Consider the following 24,668-nt stretch of genomic DNA (forward strand, 5'->3'; position numbering starts at 1 on the left):
TTCTTCATAGTAATCTAAATTCTTCTTACGGAGCGGCTCATTATGTCAATTCCTTCTCAAGTGTTCTTCAAGATTCTTATTGGAGAACCTCAAGTTTTCTTTCTCTTGCATTTCCAGTGCATTTGTTCTTCCTTATCCTTTGAGGTGGTTTTATAGCCGTCTTGTTAGTGTAGGAGCCTCGAAGAGTTTTCCTTTCAAGAATGAGATAATTAAATCCACCAATTCTATGATCATGAGATATTTCAACCCATGATTTCTTCATTGAGCTATATGGTTTGGATTTCACTTAAAGCTTTTCCTATGGATGTTGCTATCATGGTGCTTATCATTAATCCAAGTTCTCAATGTATCCTCTCGGTGTAAGAATTATCCATATCTTGTTTCTCCCATTCTTTCCTTGTTTCTTTTAGTGGTTGGTTGTCACCTCATAGATGTTGAGATTATTTTCATAAGCCCACTACTATCTTGTTCTTTTCGTTGTTGTTTGTCCAACAACTCCGTCCAATTCTTCCTGCAAGGATGATTGCCCAGTTCATTGGAGTTAGTAGTTGTCAGTCTCTTCGTCCGTATGAGCTAGTTCCTATTTTATTGTTCCGGAGGCATTGTGATGTTGCTCTTTTGGGTCAATCTTGTTGTTCTATCAAGATCATGGTGTTCCCTAGCTCTACTTAGTTGTTTGTTGTGCATATTGTCTAATTCTCTCTTCTTATCGAATTTTTTGTCCCATTTTCCTACCGAAGTGCTGCCGAAATTTTCCGTGAATTCTTGCTTCTTTCTCATATCATTCCTCGTCTCTTTGCAACCTTCAAGGATCGTTGGTTTCACTCGTTTGTCAAAGAAGCGACTAAGTTTTACCTCTTGTTCTCTCTCATCCTCTCCCCCTTTCATTCTTGGATCTCGGGGCGAGATCCTCTTGTAGTGTAGGAGAGTTGTGACAGCCCGATGCCGACGTTCCAGAAGATTCCCCTTTTTCTTTCCGTTTCCTTCGTGTGTCTATTTTTATTTGTCGTGTCATCATCGCATCATGCACATCATCTGCATTGCATCGGCATCTCCGTTGCCACCAGTTTTCAAAACTTGCATCCGTGGTTAGTTGCAGGTTCTCATCATTGTCCGTTCCGAGTCCGACCGCACTCGCACGCGCCCGCGGCACCATCGAAACCCTGTTTTAAAAGTGCATTTAAAACTTTCTCTAATCGGGGTGAAACTTGTCATGCGGTCGTGTTTAGTTATAGCCAGGCCGCCTGTCGAATTTCGTCGCGATCAGAGTTCGTCTGGTACCCGAACGGCCGACCGTAGCGGCACCGTATTCGGTCTACCATCGGACGTTTGTTGGTGTTTTAAAATTCGTTGCCGCGCCGCCCGTTTTCCCTCTCACCTCCGCCTAGCCACTCTACACACCCACCTAGACATTCCGCGTTCGTCGCCGTTTGATCGCGATCACGTGGTCGAAAACTGAGCTGAATTCGGACAACCCTAGCTACCCCAACTATAAAAGGAAGGGTCTCCCCTTCCATTTCTGCCTCCCTCTCTCTTCCTCGGAAAACCGTGCCACCAACCCTAGCCGGCACAGCAGCCCTCCCACCTCCTCTCTCCCCCCACCAGCGTACAGGGCCCGCCGAAGCCCATCGCCGGCCCTGTCGGGCCCATCTGGAGCCGTCGTTGCCTGCCCGAGACGCCCGTGCCTGCCGAGCCAGCGCCCGTGCAGCTCGATCCAGCTGCCGCTCCCGATCTGGAGCGGGGGAAGCTCGTTCCCCGCGCCCCCGGCGAGCTGCTGTCGTCGGCAACCTCTCAGGCCAGCCCGCCGACGCGCCTTCCCTCTCCACCATCTCGTTTTTCCCTCTCTCCTCTAACCTCTCTCTCTCTCCCGTTCTCTGGTCTGGCAGGAGCCCCATGGCAGGCCCGAAGCTTGTCGCCGGCGGGAATGGGTGCATCCCCTTGGATCCGGTAAGATCCGCCCCCTGCCGAGCTTCCCCGCCGTTTCGCCCTGATCTGGCCGGAGCCGGAGCCGCCCTGCTTGCCTCGATCCAGTCGGGATCGGGGCGGACGACTACACCTCGCCCCTCATGTCGCCTGCGTGGGCCTGCCTCCCCACGCGGCCCAGCAACCCCGTTGGCCAGCACCAGGCGTCGCCCCGTCAGCCAGCAGGCCCAGCGCCTCGCCCTCGGCCTCTCCCGCGTCGGCCCACCTCCAGCCGGGCCAAGGGCCGAAGGTGAGCTAACCCCCTGCCCTCTATTATACGTCACCGACGAGTTTTGCTATCCTACGCTCATGCCTTGTTTGGGCCCCGAGGTGAATTCGGCCCGTGTAGGGTTTTTATAATTCCTGTGATTTAATTCTTTTCCAGAAATAGGCTATATTTCAAACGTCCGTAGTTTAATAACCGTAAGTCGGATCGCGAAGATTTAGATATGTATCTTGTGTAGAATTTCGCGTAGATTACGAATTTACAACTTGCATTTTTGTTTGATGTAGTTTTGCATACCGAATGCCTAGATATGTGTGTTGTTTGTATTGTCTTGGTCCCGAGTTATTTTTTCGCGCGTGTTCGAATAGCCCGAATGTCGTATTAGAAATGTTCATGTTTTAGGAACCACTTTTCCATGTATTTTAGAGCGGTCATTGGTATTTTTGCGTGTAGGATTTGCCGGTAGTTTATTTTCCCGTGTATAGGTTATTTTTCCCGCATTTTTCGTGTGGCATTATATTGTTGTGCAACCCAACATATTTTATATGTTTTCATTTTTCTGTGCAATTAGTTTTAGCTTTTGAGTAAGTTAGTTCGCGCGGTATTTTGCCGTGATGCCCTTTTGTCTATTTCGTAGGATTTATTTCGTGCTCCGTTTGATTAAGTTGTCAACTAGAGAGTTGATCTTGGATGTTTTGTTTAGCCCGTGGTATTTTTAGTTACAATAGAAATGCATGTTTAGGTGTGTTTTTATTGCTCTCAACTTGCTAGAAATAGTGATGTTTTAGAGGAGCTGAAATATTTCGAAGTCTGGAATCTGTTATTATTTTGTTGCTGTCTTGTCTTGCTTGTATCTTGTGATCTGTAGCTCTTTTGAGGGCCCAATGGAGTTAGTTGTACCCCTTGTGTTTATCTAGCATGCTGTAAATTTTCATGCCATTTGGAACCCTTTAGCTATAGGTCTTGCTTCTGTCAATATGGCTTCAGATCGAAAAATGCACTTTCATGAGGTGTTATTTTCACTAAGTCTGAAATAGTGTGTGCGATGCCTTTTTGTGACTTCTTTCCCTAGCGTTCCTTGCAGCCATGATAGTTGTTGTTAGTTGTTTGTAGTAGTGCTTCTTTCCCTCTTTCGTGTCATGCCTTGGTTGATTATATCGGATTCGTGTAGCTCGTAGTTGTGGGGCGTAGAAAATGCTATGTGGCTGTTTTTTGCAGATTGTAGTCATTTCTTGTTTTGCTCGTAGTTTTTGAACCGTAGCTCCGATTTGATCGTGTCCTACATGAAACTTGCTTAGGATCTCGTGTAGTTTCATTTTCTCTTGCTGTTTGTATGTTTAGAAGTGCTCGTGACCGTCGTTGCACACATATTGCATTCATGCCATCATATCTTGCGGTGCTTGTAACTTTTGATCCGTAGCTCCGTTGGAGATGTTCTTTATGTCTAGATTGCTTGTCTTGACGCGTAGAATCACGTGAACCTTTTTTTTCTGTTTAATAACTAATTAAAAGCATTAGTTAAGATCTGGACAGAATTGTAAATTAACATGTGAGGTCGTCTCGGAGATGCTATATGTCATTTCCGGCCTCATTTAAAATGTCTAGATAGGTAGTTTAATTTCCGCTTCACCTCTTGCATGTTTGAAAACATTAATATTGCCGTATAAATAACCGGGAGTGAACTAAATAATTCATATGTGGAGTTTCGTCAATATGCAACTCGTTGCATATTGAACTTCACTTAATGTGTAGTGTTTGTTTGTCGTGAATTGTCATGCCATGCCTTGCATGTTTTCAGCTGCTCATGCATCATTTGTGTTGTGCATCGTGTGGTTAATTCCGTGTGTTGATTTGTGTTTCCTGTTTGCTTCATCTCGATAGAGTTCCGCAGCGTGCCGGATTGTGAGGACCCGCTCGACTACGTCGATTCGTCTGCTTCACGGAGGCATTCTTCTTCCAAGCGGGATCTCAGGCAAGATGACCATTTCCCCAGATACCATTACTATCATTGCCATGCTAGTTTTACCGCTTCTATCGATTATGTCTCGTTGCCTACCACATGTTAAATACCAGCCTCTCAACAATGCCATGATAACCTTCAACCTGTTCGACCTAGCAAACCACCGTTTGGCTATGTTACCGCTTGCTTAACCCTGTGTAGCGTTGCTAGTTGCAGGTGCAGTTGCTTCCAAGTGAAAGCATGGGTTCCTTGTTACATCACCATATTAAATGCTAATTAATTTAATGCACCTATATACTTGGTAAAAGGTGGAAGGCTCGGCCTTTCTAGCCTGGTGTTTTGTTCCACCTTTGCCCCCTTAGTTTCGGCTACCGGTGTTATGTTCCATAAACGAGCGCTCCTAACACGATCGGGGTTGTTATGGGAACCCCCTTGATAATTCGTTTTAGATTAAAGCTGGTCTGGCAAGGCCCAACATTGGTACTATTTGCCCAACATAATAACTTGATAATATTGAAATGCATAGGGAGTTAGCGCTACCCGAGGAGTAATTTTACATAAACAGGGGGGCCAGTGCTGATGGTGTTGTTCCCAAACGGTCTGCCTGCGGGGCCACCGCGGGGAAACTCGAGGTTTGGCACATGTAGCTAGTTCCATCCGTCGTGTCCTGAGAACGAGATACGCGGCTCCTATCGGGTTCGTCGACACGTCGGGCGGCCTTGCTGGATTAGTTTTACCTTTGACGAGATATCTTGTGCATCGGGATCTGGTGATGCTTTGGGTATTCTCAGAGTTGAGGTTTTCCACTAGGGAATCCGACGAGATCGCGAGCTTCGTGATTGAGGATTTCTATGCGGCTTGTGGTAATTTGTGATGGACTAGTTGGAGCACCCCTGCAGGGTTAAATCTTTCGGAAAGCCGTGCCCGTGATTATGTGGCAACGTGGATACTTTGTTTAACACTGGTTCTAGATAACTTGAAGTTAATTAATTAAAATATGCCAACTGTGTGCATAACAGTGACTGTCTCTTTCGTGAGTTCCTTCTCCGATCGAGGACAGGGTGGGGTTATGTCTGACGTAGGTAGCTGTTCAGGATCATTCATTTGATCATCAGTAGTTCACGTCCGTTATGCGTAGATCTTCCCCCTCTTATTTCTTGTACTCGTAAGTTAGCCACCAAATATATGCTTAGCCGCTGCTGCAACCTCACCACTTAACCATGCCTCACCCATTAAGCTTTGCTAGTCTTGATACCTTTGGAAATGAGATTGCTGAGTCCCCTGTGGCTCACAGATTACTACAACACCAATTGCAAGTACAGGTAAAGGTTACTTGACGCGAGCGCGTTGATTGTTCATTTGGAGTTGCTTCTTCTTCTTCTTGTTCATCGATCTAGGATGGGTTCCAGGCCGGTAGCCTCGGATAGCAAGGATGGACGTCGTTCTTATTTTTCTCGTTTGTTTTCGTCCGTAGTCGGACCCTGATCTTACTCTTGATGTTATGTAATGTACTGATGTGACTCTGATGTAGCTTGTGGCGAGTGTAAGCCAATTCTATATATATCTCATCTTTTCAGTACATGTACTTGTAACGATATCCATTCTTGCGACACGACGAGATGCGCTTCTATCCCTGACGAGGCCTTCGTGCCAAATTGAGGATAGGGTCGCATCTATGGGCGTGACAGAGGGCGGCGTCACTGCGACGCGACTCGACGATGGAGACGGCGGCGGAGCCTACGGGGCAGGCAGAGCCGACTATCAGCCCCGCGGAAGCTTCCACGAAGGCGAGCTCCACAGGCATGCTGATCAGTCCGAATGCGAGGCGTCCAGTGGAGTTGGCGAGGGGTCCCACCCGGAGCGTAACTCCGGCCGGCGCCGCGGACTGCCCCACGGTGGGCGCCAACTATTGTTGTTTTCTCGGGGCAGATGCCATGGGGTGGCTTATTGAGAGCGGTTGGGGCCGAGGGACACTAGCGGGCCCCGAAAACGGGATTGGTACAAGCGGTGCGAGACACGTGATGTAACCAGGTTCGGGGCCCTTCGTGGGAGGTAACACCCCTAGTCCTGTCGGGATGGTTGATGAACCAAATTGTTTACAGGTTGCTCCTTGAGCTGTTCGACGAAGGAGAAAGAAAGAGCTAGCCGACTCGTGTTCTACCTCTCCTGCGTGTGTATGTGAGTTCGTGCGTGGGAATGGCCCACCCTGTGCATGAAGGAGGGCCACGGGGGTTTTATAGGCGAACCCTCGGACGTACAATACTGATATAAAGTACATAGGGGGACCGGGCTGGCAGCCTCTCAGGCCGGCTAGAGGGTCCCATGACTGAGCAGTCTTGTCGCCTGCGGGGGCCGTTGGATGCTGGGGCCCGCCAGCTGGCCGATGGGATTGGAGCGTGTCCGTCTGGCACGACACAGGACGCACTGTGGCCATCATCAGCGCGGGACCCGACGTGGTCAGCGGTACAGCCGGGTCCACTGTAGCCACGCCGGGGCAGGTAATGGAGTGGGTGGAGGCGTGTCGACACTGTGTGAGGGCAACCGGCGCAGTCGACACCTGTCAGCAGTACGACCGCCTCCACTGCAACCACGAGCTCGCCACTCCGTAGTACCAGTGCTGACTCCATCCTGTCCTTAGTCGTGGGCACCAGTCGCATGAGTCGTGTTGATGAGATGGATGATCACCATCCGACTGGCGGTGGCCATCGAGCCGGATGGCGATCCGTCGAGTTCTAGCCGGCGCGGGTCATGCATCCGGCCAAGGAGAACCAGAGCCGGCACGGCCCCGCATCCGACCAAAAGGAGCCGGCGTGCGGGAAAACATCCGCCCCGTACCTCGCCTGTAGGTGAAGAAGTAGTCTCGATGTGCCTACCCCGGAGTCATCCACGTGACCTAAGAGCATCACCAACAGTCGCGCTATACTAGCGTCGCGCCGCAAAAAAGGCAATTATAGTACGCGCGCAACGCGACGGACAGCTCCAGCGGGCGCGCAAAAACCGCGCGCGCGCTAAAACGAGTTGGACGCGCTGGCCATAGCCTCATCCCGCGCTGTGTATTTCGGGCGTCCACTTCCACGCGCGGCAGACTCGAGCGCGCGCGCGAACTCGCCCTTTTCTTCCTCCTTTGCACCAGCGCGCGCCGGCACCAGCGCCCCTGCCACCATGGACGCGCACACCGGCTCCCCGCTGACCCCGTTGTACAGCCGCGACCCCCCCCCCCCCCCCCCCGCCGCCGCCGCCGCCACCGAAAACCCTAGCGCGGCGAGCGTTGGCGCTGGCGCCGCCGCCGCCGCCGGAGCTCCGCCGATCGTCGGCCTCGCGCGCAGCCTCTTCTTGCCGCCGCGGATGACCACGCCGACGGGTGGCGTCGCGCCGACGCCGTCCCGTGCCGCCGCCGCACCGTCAAAGAAAGGAAAAACATCCGCGAAGAAGAAGGCGTCGGACGGCTCCGGCAGCTCGAAGGCGAAGAAGAAGCTTGCAGGGCGGCGGACGGGCGCGACGTCTACCGAAGCGCTTGCGAGCTCACTCATTGAGCCGGCGGGCGACGAGCCATGGGAGGCATTGTTGAAAATATGCCCTAGAGGCAATAATAAATTAGTTATTATTATATTTCTTAGTTCATGATAATCGTTTATTATCCATGCTATAATTGTATTGATTGGAAACACAATACTTGTGTGGATACATAGACAAAACACTGTCCCTAGTAAGCCTCTAGTTGACTGGCTCGTTGATCAAAGATGGTCAAGGTTTCCTGGCCATAGGCAAGTGTTGTCACTTGATAACGGGATCACATCATTAGGAGAATCATGTGATGGACTAGACCCAAACTAATAGACGTAGCATGTTGATCGTGTCATTTTGTTGCTACTGTTTTCTGCGTGTCATGTATTTATTCCTATGACCATGAGCTCATATAACTCACTGACACCGGAGGAATGCTTTGTGTGTATCAAACGTCGCGACGTAACTGGGTGACTATAAAGATGCTCTACAGGTATCTCCGAAGGTGTTAGTTGAGTTAGTATGGATCAAGACTGGGATTTGTCACTCCGTGTGACGGAGAGGTATCTCGGGGCCCACTCGGTAATACAACATCACACACAAGCCTTGCAAGCAATGTAACTTAGTGTAAGTTGCGGGATCTTGTATTACGGAACGAGTAAAGAGACTTGCCGGTAAACGAGATTGAAATAGGTATGCGGATACTAACGATCGAATCTCGGGCAAGTAACATACCGAAGGACAAAGGGAATGACATACGGGATTATATGAATCCTTGGCACTGAGGTTCAAACGATAAGATCTTCGTAGAATATGTAGGATCCAATATGGGCATCCAGGTCCCGCTATTGGATATTGACCGAGGAGTCTCTCGGGTCATGTCTACATAGTTCTCGAACCCGCAGGGTCTGCACACTTAAGGTTCGACGTTGTTTTATGCGTATTTGAGTTATATGGTTGGTTACCGAATGTTGTTCGGAGTCCCGGATGAGATCACGGACGTCACGAGGGTTTCCGGAATGGTCCGGAAACGAAGATTGATATATAGGATGACCTCATTTGGTTACCGGAAGGTTTTCGTGCATTACCGGAAAAGTTTCGGGCTCATCGGTAGTGTACCGGGAGTGCCGGGAGGGGTGCCGGGGACCATCGGGAGGGGTGTCACGCCCCAAGGGGTCTCATGGGCTATGGGAAGAGATAAACCAGCCCCTAGTGGGCTGGAATAAGTTCCCACTAAGGCCCATAAGGTTTGAGAAGGAAAAAAACACAAGGTGGAAAGAGTTTCCAAGTGGGAAGGTGGAATCCTACTCCAAGTAGGATTGGAGTAGGACTCCTCCACCTCCAATTTCGGCCAAACCTTTAGGTTTTGAGGCTGCCTCCTCCCCTCCCTCCCACCTATATATACGGAGGTTTTAGGGCTGATTTGAGACGACTTTTCCACGGCAGCCCGACCACATACCTCCATAGTTTTTCCTCTAGATCGCGTTTCTGCGGAGCTCGGGCGGAGCCCTGCTGAGACGAGATCATCACCAACCTCCGGAGCGCCGTCACGCTGCCGGAGAACTCTTCTACCTCTCCGTCTCTCTTGCTGGATCAAGAAGACCGAGATCATCGTCGAGCTGTACGTGTGCTGAACGCGGAGGTGCCGTCCGTTCGGTACTAGATCGTGGGACTGATCGCGGGATTGTTCGCGGGGCGGATCGAGGGACGTGAGGACGTTCCACTACATCAACCGCGTTCACTAACGCTTCTGCTGTACGATCTACAAGGGTACGTAGATCACTCATCCCCTCTCGTAGAAGGACATCACCATGATAGGTCTTCGTGCGCGTAGGCAAATTTTTGTTTCCCTTGCGACGTTCCCCAACAGTGGCATCATGAGCTAGGTTCATGCGTAGATGTCTTCTCGAGTAGAACACAAAAGTTTTTGTGGGCGGTGATGTGCGTTTTGCTGCCCTCCTTAGTCTTTTCTTGATTCCGCGGTATTGTTGGATTGAAGCGGCTTGGACCGACATTACTCGTACGCTTACGAGAGACTGGTTTCATCGTTACGAGTAACCCCCTTTGCTCAAAGATGACTGGCAAGTGTCAGTTTCTCCAACTTTAGTTGAATCGGAATAGACCGAGGAGGTCCTTGGATCAGGTTAAATAGCAATTCATATATCTCCGTTGTGGTGTTTACGTAAGTAAGATGCGATCCTACTAGATACCCATGGTCACCACGTAAAACATGCAACAACAAAATTAGAGGACGTCTAACTTGTTTTTGCAGGGTTTGCTTGTGATGTGATATGGCCAACGATGTGATGTGATATATTGGATGTATGAGATGATCATGTTGTAATAGTTAATATCGACTTGCACGTCGATGGTACGGCAACCGGCAGGAGCCATAGGGTTGTCTTTAAACTAACGTTTGTGCTTGCAGATGCGTTTACTATATTGCTAGGACGTAGCTTTAGTAGTAATAGCATGAGTATCACGACAACCCCGATGGCGACACGTTGATGGAGATCATGATGATGGAGATCATGGTGTGACGCCGGTGACAAGAAGATCGTGTCGGTGCTTTGGTGATGGAGATCAAGAAGCGCATGATGATGGCCATATCATGTCACTTATGAATTGCATGTGATGTTAATCCTTTTTGCACCTTATCTTGCTTAGAACGACGGTAGCATTATGAGGTGATCTCTCACTAAAATTTCAAGATGAAATTGTGTTCTCCCCGACTATGCACCGTTGCGACAGTTCTTCGTTTCGAGACACCACGTGATGATCGGGTGTGATAGACTCAACGTTCACATACAACGGGTGCAAAACAGTTGCACACGCAGAACACTCGGGTTAAGCTTGACGAGCCTAGCATGTGCAGACATGGCCTCGGAACACATGAGACCGGAAGGTCGAGCATGAATCGTATAGTTGATATGATTAGCATAGAGATGCTTACCACTGAAACTATTCTCGACTCACGTGATGATCGGACTTGAGATAGTGGATTTGGATCATGTACCACTCAAATGACTAGAGAGATGTACTTTTTGAGTGGGAGTTCTTAAGTAATATGATTAATTGAACTAATTGTCATGAACATAGTCTAATGGTCTTTGCGAATTACGATGTAGCTTGCGCTATAGCTCTACTGTTTTATATGTTCCTAGAGAAAATTTAGTTGAAAGTTGATAGTAGCAAACTTTGCAGACTGAGTCTGTAAAACTGAGGATTGTCCTCGTTGCGGCACAGAAGGCTTATGTCCTTAATGCACCACTCGGTGTGCTGCACCTCGAGCGTCGTCTGTGGATGATGTGAACATCCGACATACACGTTTCTGATGACTACATGATAGTTCAGTACAGAAATACTTAATGGCTTAGAAGCAAGGCGCCAAAAACGTTGTAAAACGTCAGGGAACATAAGTGATGTTCTAAAGAGATGAAATTGTGATTTCATGCTTGTGCCCTTGTTAAGAGGTACGAGACCTCCGACAAGATTCTTTGTCCACAAAGCACAGGAGAAAAGGCTCAATCGTTGAGCATGTGCTCAGATTGTCTGAGTACGACAATCGCTTGAATCAAGTGGGAGTTAATCTTCCAGATGAGATAGTGATAGTTCTCCAAAGTCACTGCCACCAAGCTGTGAGAGCTTCGTGATGAACTATAACATATCAAGGATACATACAATGATCCTTGAGCGATTCGCGATGTTTGACACTACGAAAGTAGAAATCTAGAAGGAGCATCAATAGTTGATGGTTTGTAAAACCACTAAGTTTCAAGAAAGGCAAGGGCTAGAAGGGATACTTCGTGAAACGGAAAAACAGTTGCTGCACTAATGAAGAGACCCAAGATTAAACCCAAACCCGAGACTAAGTGCTTCTGTAATGAGGGGAACAGTCACTGAGGCGGAGCAACTCTAGATACTTGGTAGATAAGAAGGCTGGCAAAAGTCAAGAGAAGTATATTAGATATACATGATGTTGATGTGTACTTTACTAGTACTCCTAGTAGCATGAGGGTATTGGATACCGGTTCGGTTGCTAAGTGATTAGTAACACGAAATGAAAGCTACGGCATAAATGGAGACTAGCTAAAGGCGAGGTGACGATACGTGTTGGAAGTGTTTCCAAGGTTGATATGATCAAACGTCGCACGCTCCCTCTACCATCGGCATTGGTGTTAAACCTAAATAATTGTTATTTGGTGCTTGCGTTAAACATGAACATGATTGGATCGTGTTTATTGCAATACGATCATTCATTTAAAGAGAATAATGGTTACTCTATTTTCTTGAATAATCACCTTCAATGGTTTATTGAATCTCGATCGTAGTGTTACACATGTTCATAATATTGGTGCCAAAAAGATACGAGTTAATGATGATAGTACCACTTACTTGTGGCACTGCCGCTTGAGTCATGTTGCATAAAGAGGCTCCATGCTGATGGATCTTTGTACTCACCTGATTTTGAATCACTAGTGACATGCAAATCATACCACATGAGCAAGGCCTTGTTTTCATTGAGATGAAATAAGATAGTAACTTGTTGGAAGTGATACATTTTGATGTATGCAATCCAATGGGTGCTGAGGCACGCAGTGGATATCATTATGTTCTTACTTCACTGACGATTTGAGTAGATACAGGAGTATTTACTTAATGAATCACAAGTCTGAAATGTTGAAAAGTTCAATTCCGTTTCAGAGTGAAGTTCGTCGTAACAAGAGGATAAACTGTCTACGATATGATCATGGAAATGAATATCTGAGTTACGAGTTTTGGTACGCAGTTAAGACAATGTGGAAATTGTTTCGCAGTTCATGCCACTTGGAACATCATAGTGTGATGATGTGTCTGAACGTCATAGCCATGCACTATTTGGTATGGTGCATACTATGATGTCTCTTATCGAATTACCACTATCGTTTATGGGTTATGCATTAGAGACAACCGCACTCACTTTAAATAGGGCACCGCGTATTTCCGTTGAGATGACACAGTATAGACTGAGGTTTAGAGAAATCTAAACTGTCGTTTCTTGAAAGTTTGGGGTTTCGACACTTATGTGAAAAAGTTTCAATCTGATAAGCTCGAACCCAAAGCGGATAAATGCATCTTCATAGGATATCCAAAACAGTTGGGTACATCTCCTATCTCAGATCCTAAAGCAAAGTGTTTGTTTCTAGAAACGGATCCTTTCTCGAGGAAAGGTTTCTCTCGAAAGAATTGAGTGGGAGGGTAGTAGAACTTGATGAGGTTATTGAACCATCACTTCAACCAGTGTGTAGCGGGGCGCAGGAAGTTGTTCATGTGGCGCCTACAACAATTGAAGTGGAAGCTGATGATGAAGATCATTGAGCTTCGAATCAAGTTACTACAAACCTCGTAGGTCGACAAGGTCGCGTACTGCTGCAGAGTAGTACGGTAACCCTGTCTTGGAGGTCATGTTGTTGAGCAACAGTGAACCTACGAGTTATGGAGAAAGCGATGGTGGGCCCAGATTCCGACAAATGGCTGGAAGCCATGAAATCCGAGAGAGGATCCATGTGTGAAAACAAAGTGTAGACTTTGGTAGAACTACTTGATGGTCATAGGACTATGGAGTAAAAATGGATCTTTAAAAGAAGACAGACGATGATGGTGATAAGTCACTATTAAGAAAAGCTCGACTTGTCGCAAAGATGTTTTCGATAAGATCAAACAGTTGACTATGATGAGACTTTCTCACTCGTAGCGATGCTAAAAGTCTGTTAGAATTATGTTAGTTGTTGATGCATTATTTATGAAATATTGCACACAGGATGTCAAAACATTGTTTTCTCAACGGTTTCCTTGAGCAAACATTGTATGTGATACAACCAGAAGGTTTTGTCGATCCTAAAGATACTAGCAAGGATGCAAGCTCCAGTGATCCTTCAATGGACTAGTGCAAGCATCTCGGAGTTGGAATATACACTTTGATGAGATGATCAAAGATTTTGGGTTTGTACAAGGTTTATGAGAAACTTGTATTTCCAAAGAAGTGAGTGGGAGCACTATAGAATTTCTGATAGGTATATGTGGTTGACATATTGTGGATCAGAAGTAATGTACAATTTCTGTAAAGCATACAAGGTTGTTTGAAAGGAGTTCTCAAAGGAATACCTGGATTGCGCTACTTGAACGTTGAGCATCAAAGATCTATGGAGATAGATCAAAAGCGCTTAATGAAAGTTTCAATAAGATGCATGCCTTGACAAGTTTTTGAATGAGTTCAAAATAGATCAGCAAAGAAGGAGTTCTTGGTTGCGTTGTGAGGTGTGAATTTGAGTAAGACTCAAAACCCGACCACGGCAGAATAAAGAGAATAGACGAAGGTCGTCTTCTATGCCTTAGCGGTAGAATCTAAAGTATGCCATGCTCTGTACCGCACCTGATGTGTGCCTTGACTCAAAATCTGTTGAGAGGTACAGAGAGTGATCCATGATTGAATCACTAGCAGCGGTCAAAATTTATCCTTAGTAACTAATGGACTAAGGAATTTTTCTCGATTATGGAGGTGGTTGAAGAGTTCGTCGTAAAGGGTTACGTCGATGCAAGCTTTGACACTAATCCGAATAACTATGAGTAGTGAAACGGATTCGTATAGTAGAGTAGATATTTGGAGCATTTCCGAATAGCACCTAGTAGCAGCATCTATAAGATGACATAAAGATTTGTAAAGAACGCACGGATCTGAAAGTTTCAGAACCGTTGACTAAAACCTCTCTCACGAGCAAGACGTGATCAGACCCCATAACTATATGGGTGTTGGATTCATTGGAATCACATGGTGATGTGAACTAGATTATTGACTCTAGTGCAAGTGGGAGACTGTTGGAAATATGCCCTAGAGGCAATAATAAATTAGTTATTATTATATTTCTTAGTTCATGATAATCGTTTATTATCCATGCTATAATTGTATTGATTGGAAACACAATACTTGTGTGGATACATAGACAAAACACTGTCCCTAGTAAGCCTCTAGTTGACTGGCTCGTTGATCAAAGATGGTCAAGGTTTCCTGGCCATAGGCAAGTGTTGTCACTTGATAACGGGATCACATCATTAGGAGAATCATGTGATGGACTAGACCCAAACTAATAGACGTAGCATGTTGATCGTGTCATTTTGTTGCTACTGTTTTCTGCGTGTCATGTATTTATTCCTATGACCATGAGCTCATATAACTCACTGACACCGGAGGAATGCTTTGTGTGTATCAAACGTCGCGACGTAACTGGGTGACTATAAAGATGCTCTACAGGTATCTCCGAAGGTGTTAGTTGAGTTAGTATGGATCAAGACTGGGATTTGTCACTCCGTGTGACGGAGAGGTATCTCGGGGCCCACTCGGTAATACAACATCACACACAAGCCTTGCAAGCAATGTAACTTAGTGTAAGTTGCGGGATCTTGTATTACGGAACGAGTAAAGAGACTTGCCGGTAAACGAGATTGAAATAGGTATGCGGATACTAACGATCGAATCTCGGGCAAGTAACATACCGAAGGACAAAGGGAATGACATACGGGATTATATGAATCCTTGGCACTGAGGTTCAAACGATAAGATCTTCGTAGAATATGTAGGATCCAATATGGGCATCCAGGTCCCGCTATTGGATATTGACCGAGGAGTCTCTCGGGTCATGTCTACATAGTTCTCGAACCCGCAGGGTCTGCACACTTAAGGTTCGACGTTGTTTTATGCGTATTTGAGTTATATGGTTGGTTACCGAATGTTGTTCGGAGTCCCGGATGAGATCACGGACGTCACGAGGGTTTCCGGAATGGTCCGGAAACGAAGATTGATATATAGGATGACCTCATTTGGTTACCGGAAGGTTTTCGTGCATTACCGGAAAAGTTTCGGGCTCATCGGTAGTGTACCGGGAGTGCCGGGAGGGGTGCCGGGGACCATCGGGAGGGGTGTCACGCCCCAAGGGGTCTCATGGGCTATGGGAAGAGATAAACCAGCCCCTAGTGGGCTGGAATAAGTTCCCACTAAGGCCCATAAGGTTTGAGAAGGAAAAAAACACAAGGTGGAAAGAGTTTCCAAGTGGGAAGGTGGAATCCTACTCCAAGTAGGATTGGAGTAGGACTCCTCCACCTCCAATTTCGGCCAAACCTTTAGGTTTTGAGGCTGCCTCCTCCCCTCCCTCCCACCTATATATACGGAGGTTTTAGGGCTGATTTGAGACGACTTTTCCACGGCAGCCCGACCACATACCTCCATAGTTTTTCCTCTAGATCGCGTTTCTGCGGAGCTCGGGCGGAGCCCTGCTGAGACGAGATCATCACCAACCTCCGGAGCGCCGTCACGCTGCCGGAGAACTCTTCTACCTCTCCGTCTCTCTTGCTGGATCAAGAAGACCGAGATCATCGTCGAGCTGTACGTGTGCTGAACGCGGAGGTGCCGTCCGTTCGGTACTAGATCGTGGGACTGATCGCGGGATTGTTCGCGGGGCGGATCGAGGGACGTGAGGACGTTCCACTACATCAACCGCGTTCACTAACGCTTCTGCTGTACGATCTACAAGGGTACGTAGATCACTCATCCCCTCTCGTAGATGGACATCACCATGATAGGTCTTCGTGCGCGTAGGAAATTTTTTGTTTCCCTTGCAACGTTCCCCAACAGGCATGGGTGCACCTCCGGCCGCCATGGGAGGCATGGGTGGCTTTGGAGCACCCTCCAACGCTATGAGAGGCATGGGTGGCTTTGGAGCACCCTCCAACGCTATGGGAGGCATGGGTGGCATGATTTTTGCTTCTCTCTTGGGAGGCATGGGTGCACCTCTGGCCATGGGTGGAATGTCTTTCGATGTGTCTCACACACATACCCATGAAAATGCCGTTGAAGATCTTGCCGGAGCTACACGTGATGCGGTGCATGATGAGGTTAGGGAGGAAGATTCATCTTCGAAGGCGGAAGAATCGTCTTCGGAAGAAGAGGAAGAAGACGAGGAAGATGGTTGATGTGTTATATGTCTTCAACTTTGTTGGATGAACTTGTATTTTGAACTTGGTTGGATGAACTTGTAGGCATGACTTTTATTCATCAACTTGTTTGTGTTAAATTTCACATGTTCATTGCATTTTGATGAATGTTTCAAACTATTTTTTGTCCAAATGCCATATATTTGGGCGCTGCTGGAGCGACGCGCGCGCTGCATTTTTGCGCGCTGCTGGAGCGGAGCGCGCGCGCTGCATTTTAAAGCTGCTGCTGGAGCCAGCGTTGCGCGACGCGTCAAACCAGGCGACCAGCGCACGGCAAACATGTTTTTTAAACGCGGCGCTAACATTGAGAACGAGGAAAATGACCATAACAAAAAGAAGCAAATGGCATGAAATGAAAAGCCATGTCGGCCCCAAAACATCCACTTAGCCGTCACGACGTCAGTTCTCATTTTCCACCACATAGTGAACCACCAGAGAAATAAGAAGAAAATTTGTATATCCATGCCAGGTTGAGTCATCCACCATGTATTTTTCACAAGTCATGTCGGCTTCGGAGCGTCCAACACCTCCGGCATAGAAGACCACGAGAAAACGAGTTAAACCCAAAAAAAGAAAAGGAAAAAAAAGAGGAATGTCCAATAAGCACATGACATGATGGACGGTGTCGTGGACGCATATTCCGCTCCGCCTCCACCACATGCATCCTGGTCGACCAAGACCGACCTCTCCGCGCTGGCCCACACGTCAGCTACGTAAGAATTTGAGTCCGTCTTCGTATTTTCTTTTCGAGCGGCGACGAGATGCAGTCCAGCTTTTGTTTGCTACCCACGGGCCCACGGCCGGAAGAGCTAGAAAGACCTATCGCCACCACGGCCGGTCCCGAGGGAAAGGAATCCAGCAAGCCAGGAGCGCGCGCGCCCCCCACCCGCCGGCGACGGCCACATGCCGACCGCCTCCTGCCTCCGCCCGCCTCCCCGCAGCTCCGCCGCGGCGCGCCTCAGATTCCCTCCCCCGCCTCCCCCGGCGCAGCTCTACCCGGCGGGGCTGGCGATTGGGAGCTGGCGGAGGAGGCTCGCCGGGGTCGGGGTGGCGGCCGCCTCCGCCTCGCCCTTCGACGAGCTCTACGCGCGGGGAAGGCCCATCGACGGCGCCTCCAAGGTGGGCTCCCTCCCCCTGTCCCACACCTCCCTCGGCCGCATCGCCCAGCCCCCCCCCCCCCCCCCCCCCCCTTTTTTTCCCCAAAATTGAATTCTACATATTGGGAACTGTTTGGTTCATTATGCGATTGTGGTGTTCTGATGTGGAGGATGGAGCGTCCGCGTGCGCCTAGTGATACTTTGGTTACTAGAATCATCTGCCGGGCTCAGCTGTGGCTGTTAACTAATCATTGTTAGTACTCGTGAGGTTGTTACAATCTGAAAATTGGTTTAGTCCGATATATAAGATGCCTAAACCTGGCGAGTTGTTTGTTGGATTAATTTAGAGATCAAAATTTGACGGTTCCAAATTTTGTTTACTTCTGATGCGATTTAATGCCAGTGTGAAGCTCCTGTCAATTTTGTACCGAAAGGCACAATTTCAAATAAACTGAGTGTTCTGCAAGAGTGGGCACAAGTAATGAAGTTATACTTCTATAGTTTTCTAATGTCTGCTTGCCCACCACCATCCTCAGGACTGGTCATCCTGGCAATCGATCTGCTGCTCATCGCCGTCCTCAGAACCAAGGCTAGAGAATGGCAAGTCATGATCTTGCCAAAAGAGAGTTACCTACTTGCTTTTCATGTGGCTCTCCCTTTCTGAATGATGTAGTAACACTTCAGGTCTTGAAAATTGGGTTCACTTATGGATTAGATGGGTTTTAGTTGTATGCATCTGCAGGCACAACTTGGCTGGTACGGGTGAATCATATACTATCATATATACTTCCTCTGTAAAGAAATATAAGAGTGTTTATAGATCACTAAAGTAGCGATCTTCTTTACGGAGGGAGTACTTAAATAGTTGATCCCCCTACTTCTATTTATCTCAACATGCACACATATCACCTCGTCAACCTTATTACTTTCGTTTCTCTCAACATGCATGAGAAGTGCTACTTATACAATTTCTTTCAACATGCACACATCCCACTTCATCTCAACCCCACTACATTTATTTATCTAAACATGCGTGAGAGATACTACTTATATTCTATAAATATTTTACAACTATATAATAATCAAATACAATAAATCATATGCGTTTTTAGTCTTCATTATCATTCAAATTCCAGACAATCAAATCTCTGCAACATAATATGTACCAACTGATTCCTGCAGCAAAGCGGGGGTGTCGTCTAGTTAGTCCTAAAGTTTACACTCTGGTCTAAGATTTCTTTTGATGTATACACTTCCATTATTTTAACTGCTTAAGGAGACATGCTCACGATCTTTCATCAACTAAACTTACCCAATTAGAAATTATTTTGGTCACTCTGCACTCTACAGTGCATTTTAATGACTATGTGTTTGATTTCCTTGTAGAAATCTACCCTGTGGAATTTGATCCAAGACATAGAGCCTTTGGATCTTAGTGTCATTCAGAAAGATGTTCCTCTTGAAACGGTTGATGCAATGAAGAGGACCATCTCTGGCATGTTGGGCCTACTTCCATCCGATCAGTTCCGTGTTGTTGTAGAAGCCCTTTGGAATCCATTTTTCAAGTTATTGGTATCTTCAATCATGACTGGGTAAGTTCTCTGGTTGAAAAAGATATTTTCTTATTGATTGCACATGGGTTTTCTGAGAGTTGGTTGCTTCATCAGGCACATGAATTTTCATTTGCTATTTTTTTTAAATAGATGACAATCAACAATGACCATCTTGTGGAAGTGTATGGCACTATTAGATGACTACACGTGAAACTGAAAAACTTGCTATTCGTTAGTAAAGAATAATAGCATGTGAGTCTGGAAAATGTAGCCAAGTTTGTAGTAGTGGTACAGCCATGGCATGCTATGCATTAAAATATAAGCACCATAATATCTTGGGAATACGTTTGAATAGTGTTTGATCTTTTATTGTTGGAAAGTAACATTTCTTGGATGTATCCATGCTCTGGTGGTTTCCTGGTTTTTCTTCCATCCTACTAGTATACCTTTGTTTCCTCGAATTGTTCATTCTTTGTGTTCTTTCAGTTTGTTCAGCTTCATCTGTTCTATTTGGTCAATTACTAATGTGGTGGTACTGATAGCTTGGGCTTATTTTTTACTGCCTGCGTCCCATATTTATTGTCGTAGTTTTAGTTCAAAACTTCAAATCAAATGAACTTAAACCACGACAAGAATTATGGAACGGAGGGAGTAGGTTAGAAGTCATGATTTTCTTGTTAGTGCTGCTGAGTTGGTTGTCACTTGTTAATCACTCATAATTTTCACTGTTCCATTGAGAAATAAGAACTAGTTACCTGCCCTCATCTTTTTTTATCCTGATAGTTACCTACTTGACCATGTTATACAATTTCGGGCTGGAATTGCGGCGTTGCTATTTTCTGTAAAGCCTTCTTTTTTTCTACTCTATATGCTAATTATCATGCACTTCATATTCTTGATATGAGTTGCCTCGAGATACAGGTAAGAATTCCTTGATTTGCCGGTAAATGAGTAGGAATCAGGTTAATCAAACCGGAACAGTTTTAGCCTTCCTCTTGAATCGAGCTACTGTCAAGGTCATCATTCCCATGTGATAGCTCCCTTTACATTTTTTAAATGTTTTCTATATGACAGATGGGTTTGCATCTATTTCTATCAGTACCAGCGTAATGTCCATGCGTTGCTACAGAACTACAAAATAATTGAAGTTGCATTGGATTAGCAGTATACAACAGCCAATGGACTTGAACACTGCAAAGAAAACTCAAGCAAGCAGGCAGCACTGCGTGTGTAACTGCACTGACATGTAATTATAAAATACTTTCTCATTCGAAACATGAGTGAGGTGGTCGCTTGCTGGTTTGATTGAGCTGGGTGTACATACAGGTGTGCGGTTTGAAGCTCCCCAATGGCATTATTTTTTACTGTTCCGTCTATAAATAAAATCGAACCATAGGTGTCTGATGGGTTCTAGATGGATGAGAAAGATTGGGATGGAATGGGGCGTGAACTCTTCCAAACCAGGAGGGGTCTGGTTGGTTCTAGATGGATGAGGAAGATTGGGATGGAATGGGGATTGAACTCATCGCCCCGACCACCAACTCCAATTCATAACGTAGTAGAGATTCTGGACAAGTTTGAGGCAACTGTTTGTAGTCTTTGTTTTGTTTGCGAAGTGATTTGTATTAACATGTGTCTTCAAAACACAGCGGACACGTATTGATGTACTAGAAGACTGTAGTGCTTACTTCATTTCTTCTTGCAGGTATACTCTACGTAATGCTGAATGCAGGCTCTCTTTTGAAAGGAACCTAGAACTTTCTGAAGAAGATGCTGAATGTGAGAAAAGAGACATGACTGAAGATAATCTTCATGACATCAATTTGGGTAGGCCTATTACAATTTTCAGATTATCAGAAGACGAAATGCCCCAGGACTCTGGAAAAAGTGACGGAGAATCATCTGGTGATAGTATGGGAGAAATGTTAAGTAACTTAACACCCCAAGCGGAAGAGCAGATTATTCGGTTGCAATCTCGTTTGGATGCGATGAAAAAGGTAATAATCTCAAATCATATGTCCTGATCAGAAATATTCAAATAATCATGAACAAACTGCTTTCAGTTTATTGGTTATTGCTTTTATCATGTACCTGGTAAGATTGCCTGATTCATTATTTACCATGATTTTGTTATTACTATGCCTCCTGTTTACTGTCTGTAAATGACTATTGATCAAATATAAATTAAAAAAAATGTCTGCAATATATCTAACTTATTAGGCCTGTGAATCAAATATTGTCTTCTGCTGCCATTGGAACTTTATTGGTTCATTGCAACCATGTACTCTACTTTTACAATTGTCTTGTTAAACATATATATGCTAAAGTCATCTTTAACTTGTATTTGTATTACTGAGAATTGGTCTGACACCAATTGAATTTCATTTTGATCCGCCATATTGCTATGGACTGAAGTCCGCTGCTTGTGCAACTTTTGGTCTTGTAAAGTTCTCAAATGCTATATTTATATTACAGGCACCACTCTGTGCAACTGTTTCTGTGAAAATCCAAGTTGACAATGTTGTGTCTGACGATATGCATTGTGCCTGTTATTTTCAAACCTGAAGGTTTATTGTTTTATAATCTTGTAGGAGTTACATGACCTGAAGAGGAAAAATTCTGCCCTTCAAATGCAACAGTTTGTTGGGGAAGAGAAAAATGATCTGCTAGACTATCTAAGATCCCTAACACCAGAGAAGGTATGTACATCTCAACAGCTTACTGATGACTAATTGCTCTTGGTACAAACCACAAGCAACAAAGAAAATTCAGAGATTGGTCCTAAGTTTCTTTACAGTGGCCTGACTAGCTGTTTTGCACAGGTTGCTGAACTCTCGGAATCCACCTGTCCCGGTGTGCAAGAGGCTATCCAGTCTGTTGTGCATGGTTTGCTTGCTACTCTTTCCCCCAAGGTACACTCAAAGTCTCCTCCGCCACTAGAGAATCCCCCTGGGGGAGCCCTAAATCGTGGGGGTGAGGACGATGACTGTGCAGAGCTTGTGGAGAATACTTCCCTCCCGTTTCAGCCTCTAATATCTGTCCCACGTGATTATCTTGCACGCTTGCTATTCTGGTAAATACAAATCAGATTCGTTATGCCTTGTTTGATTTGGCTTTTCTGTTCATAGCGAATTAGTGATTGACATTGCGTTCTGCTTAGGTGCATGTTGCTGGGTCACTACATCCGAGGTCTGGAATATCGGTTAGAGCTGGCACACCTTCTCAGAATATCTAGCGACGTGGGGTCTTTCCCCATTGACGACGATCATTTTATTTGAGAAAGCTTCACTGGCTTCGTGAGATCCATCAGTGAAGAGGATGAAAATGTGCTCGCCAAGAGGCCGCAGAAGTTGCTGTTTTGGGCATTTCCTGTCAAGGAAACAGGGAGTTCCAGGTCATAGCTCCTGTTGTAGTTCTTGTAAAGTCAAAAGGAAGGCATGGGTGTAAAATTAGTGTTACATATCAATGTGAACAATTGGTTTAATTTTCGTCCTATTTATATTGTGGTATAAGAAATAACATGTTGTTGCTGCTAATCTCGTAGTAGCATGGTGGATACTGGACAGGCATCCTCTGTACTCGTAGGTTGTATGTATTTGTCTAATGTTTATCAGATGAATGATACTGTGTTATATTTCTGAGTCTTATCAAGGTTCTTAGAAGTGTGTACCTCCCTGTTATATCACAGCTCTCGATGGATAGTTCTTGATGAACTGAACGTAAGTAGTGTACAATCTGCCTTTAGTATTATCTTGTACTCCCTCCGTCCCGAAATATCTGTCGCAGCTGGTCATTTTGCATAATCAACCTCACTTTTTTCCGTAATCAACCTGCAGTCCCGACTCGTCTCTGTCACTCTGCTCTCCACACTCACTCTCCTCACCCCTCTCACCTATCGCCTTGCCGTCGCCGTCACCGGCTGTCGGGTTCCTCTCAGCTACCGCCTCTCCCCTCACCTCTCCATCGCCGGTCGACGTCCTCCTCTCAGATCTCGCCTCTCCCCTTGCCTCTCCACCAGATCGCATCGCCTTGGCGCCGCGGCCTCGGTTCGCCTCTCCAAACAGCTTCAAAAATGGAACCTTTTGTTCCAAGCCGGCGACGAATCGACGGATCTGGCGTCAGCGACCTTCCTGCTCCAGCTGAACTCAAGCGACGGCGGCAGCGCCGCGCCAGCCGGAGGAGTGGGAGTGCGGAGGCGGCACCGGCACCGGCACCGGCAGGCAGGGCTCGAGGAGGTGGTCGAGGAAGAAGGCGCGGGCGAGGGGCCACTGGCGCGGCGGGTTTTGCGGGGCGCCGGAGGGTGCCGCTGCTCCACGTCCTGCCGCGCGGCAGCGGCGCCCGCGGGGAGGACGCCTCCGCGCTCACCAACTCCCTCGGCTCCCTCTGCAAGGCCTGCAGGCCCGAGGTGCGTGCCTCTGCTCCCTTCCCTTCTGCAAGTCACCTTCTTTTCTTTCATATGCACTGCACTGCTCTCGTTTTGGTCAAATACTCCATTAGTGTTATGCAGAATGCAGTAACTTAAGTTGCTTTACATTTCATTACTGCAAATGGCATTAGTTTGTAATGGTTGTGGTTTTATAGCTTGTCATCTAGGCAAATATCTCCATCTCTGCTCTTGATTACTCTCAAAGCAAAATAAACACCAACCCTTTGCTCATTTGTGAGGTTTACCGCACTTCTTCTTATTGCTCCCTCTTGAGCAATTGCTTCCTCCTCAGGAACTGTTGCCTCCTCAGGAATTGATGCCTCCTCACGAATTGCTTCTTCATGATCTCTTGGAGGACTGAAGTTGAGATCCAAGAACATCCCCTCTCCTGATGAAAATGAGCAAGAGATAAGTCAATTCGGTTAACACCGACTGAAAAATCAATTAACACTTGAGCACATTTATAGTAAGTTTACACTTGAGATATTGTTGGAGTATTTACCCGCTGCATCCCCCTCTTGATGATCTTCCTCTTGATTTTGAGGTAATCCATCCTCCTCTTGTGGAGGAGTCAAGTTCAGATCTGCCATATCCATGACGATGAGTCGATCCTCCTCTTCATTTTCAGGTACTCCATCCTCCTCTTGCGGAGGAGTCAAGTTCGGATCTGCCATATCCATGACGATGAGTCGATCCTCCTCTTCATTTTCAGGTACTCCATCCTCCTCTTGCGGAGGAGTCAAGTTCGGATCTGCCATATCCATGACGATGAGTCGATCCTCCTCTTCATTTTCAGGTACTCCATCCTCCTCTTGCGGAGGAGTCAAGTTCGGATCTGCCATATCCATGACGATGAGTCGATCCTCCTCTTCATTTTCAGGTACTCCATCCTCCTCTTGCGGAGGAGTCAAGTTCA

General features: G+C 46.4%; 1 protein-coding gene across 1 annotated transcript; it reads left to right on the forward strand.

Moving 5' to 3' along the window:
- The first annotated feature begins 17,451 nt into the window (after positions 1–17,451).
- LOC123447782 lies at positions 17,452–22,960 on the forward strand. The gene is made up of 6 exons (XM_045124452.1): positions 17,452–17,795; positions 19,160–19,365; positions 21,032–21,323; positions 21,918–22,025; positions 22,149–22,399; positions 22,487–22,960. The coding sequence occupies exons 1-6, from the start codon at positions 17,580–17,582 to the stop codon at positions 22,602–22,604; spliced, it is 1,191 nt and encodes a 396-aa protein (XP_044980387.1). The 5' UTR covers positions 17,452–17,579; the 3' UTR covers positions 22,605–22,960.
- The last annotated feature ends 1,708 nt before the right edge of the window (positions 22,961–24,668 follow it).

This window comes from Hordeum vulgare, chromosome 4H (assembly GCF_904849725.1).
Source record: "Hordeum vulgare subsp. vulgare chromosome 4H, MorexV3_pseudomolecules_assembly, whole genome shotgun sequence".
Classification (NCBI taxonomy): domain Eukaryota; kingdom Viridiplantae; phylum Streptophyta; class Magnoliopsida; order Poales; family Poaceae; genus Hordeum; species Hordeum vulgare.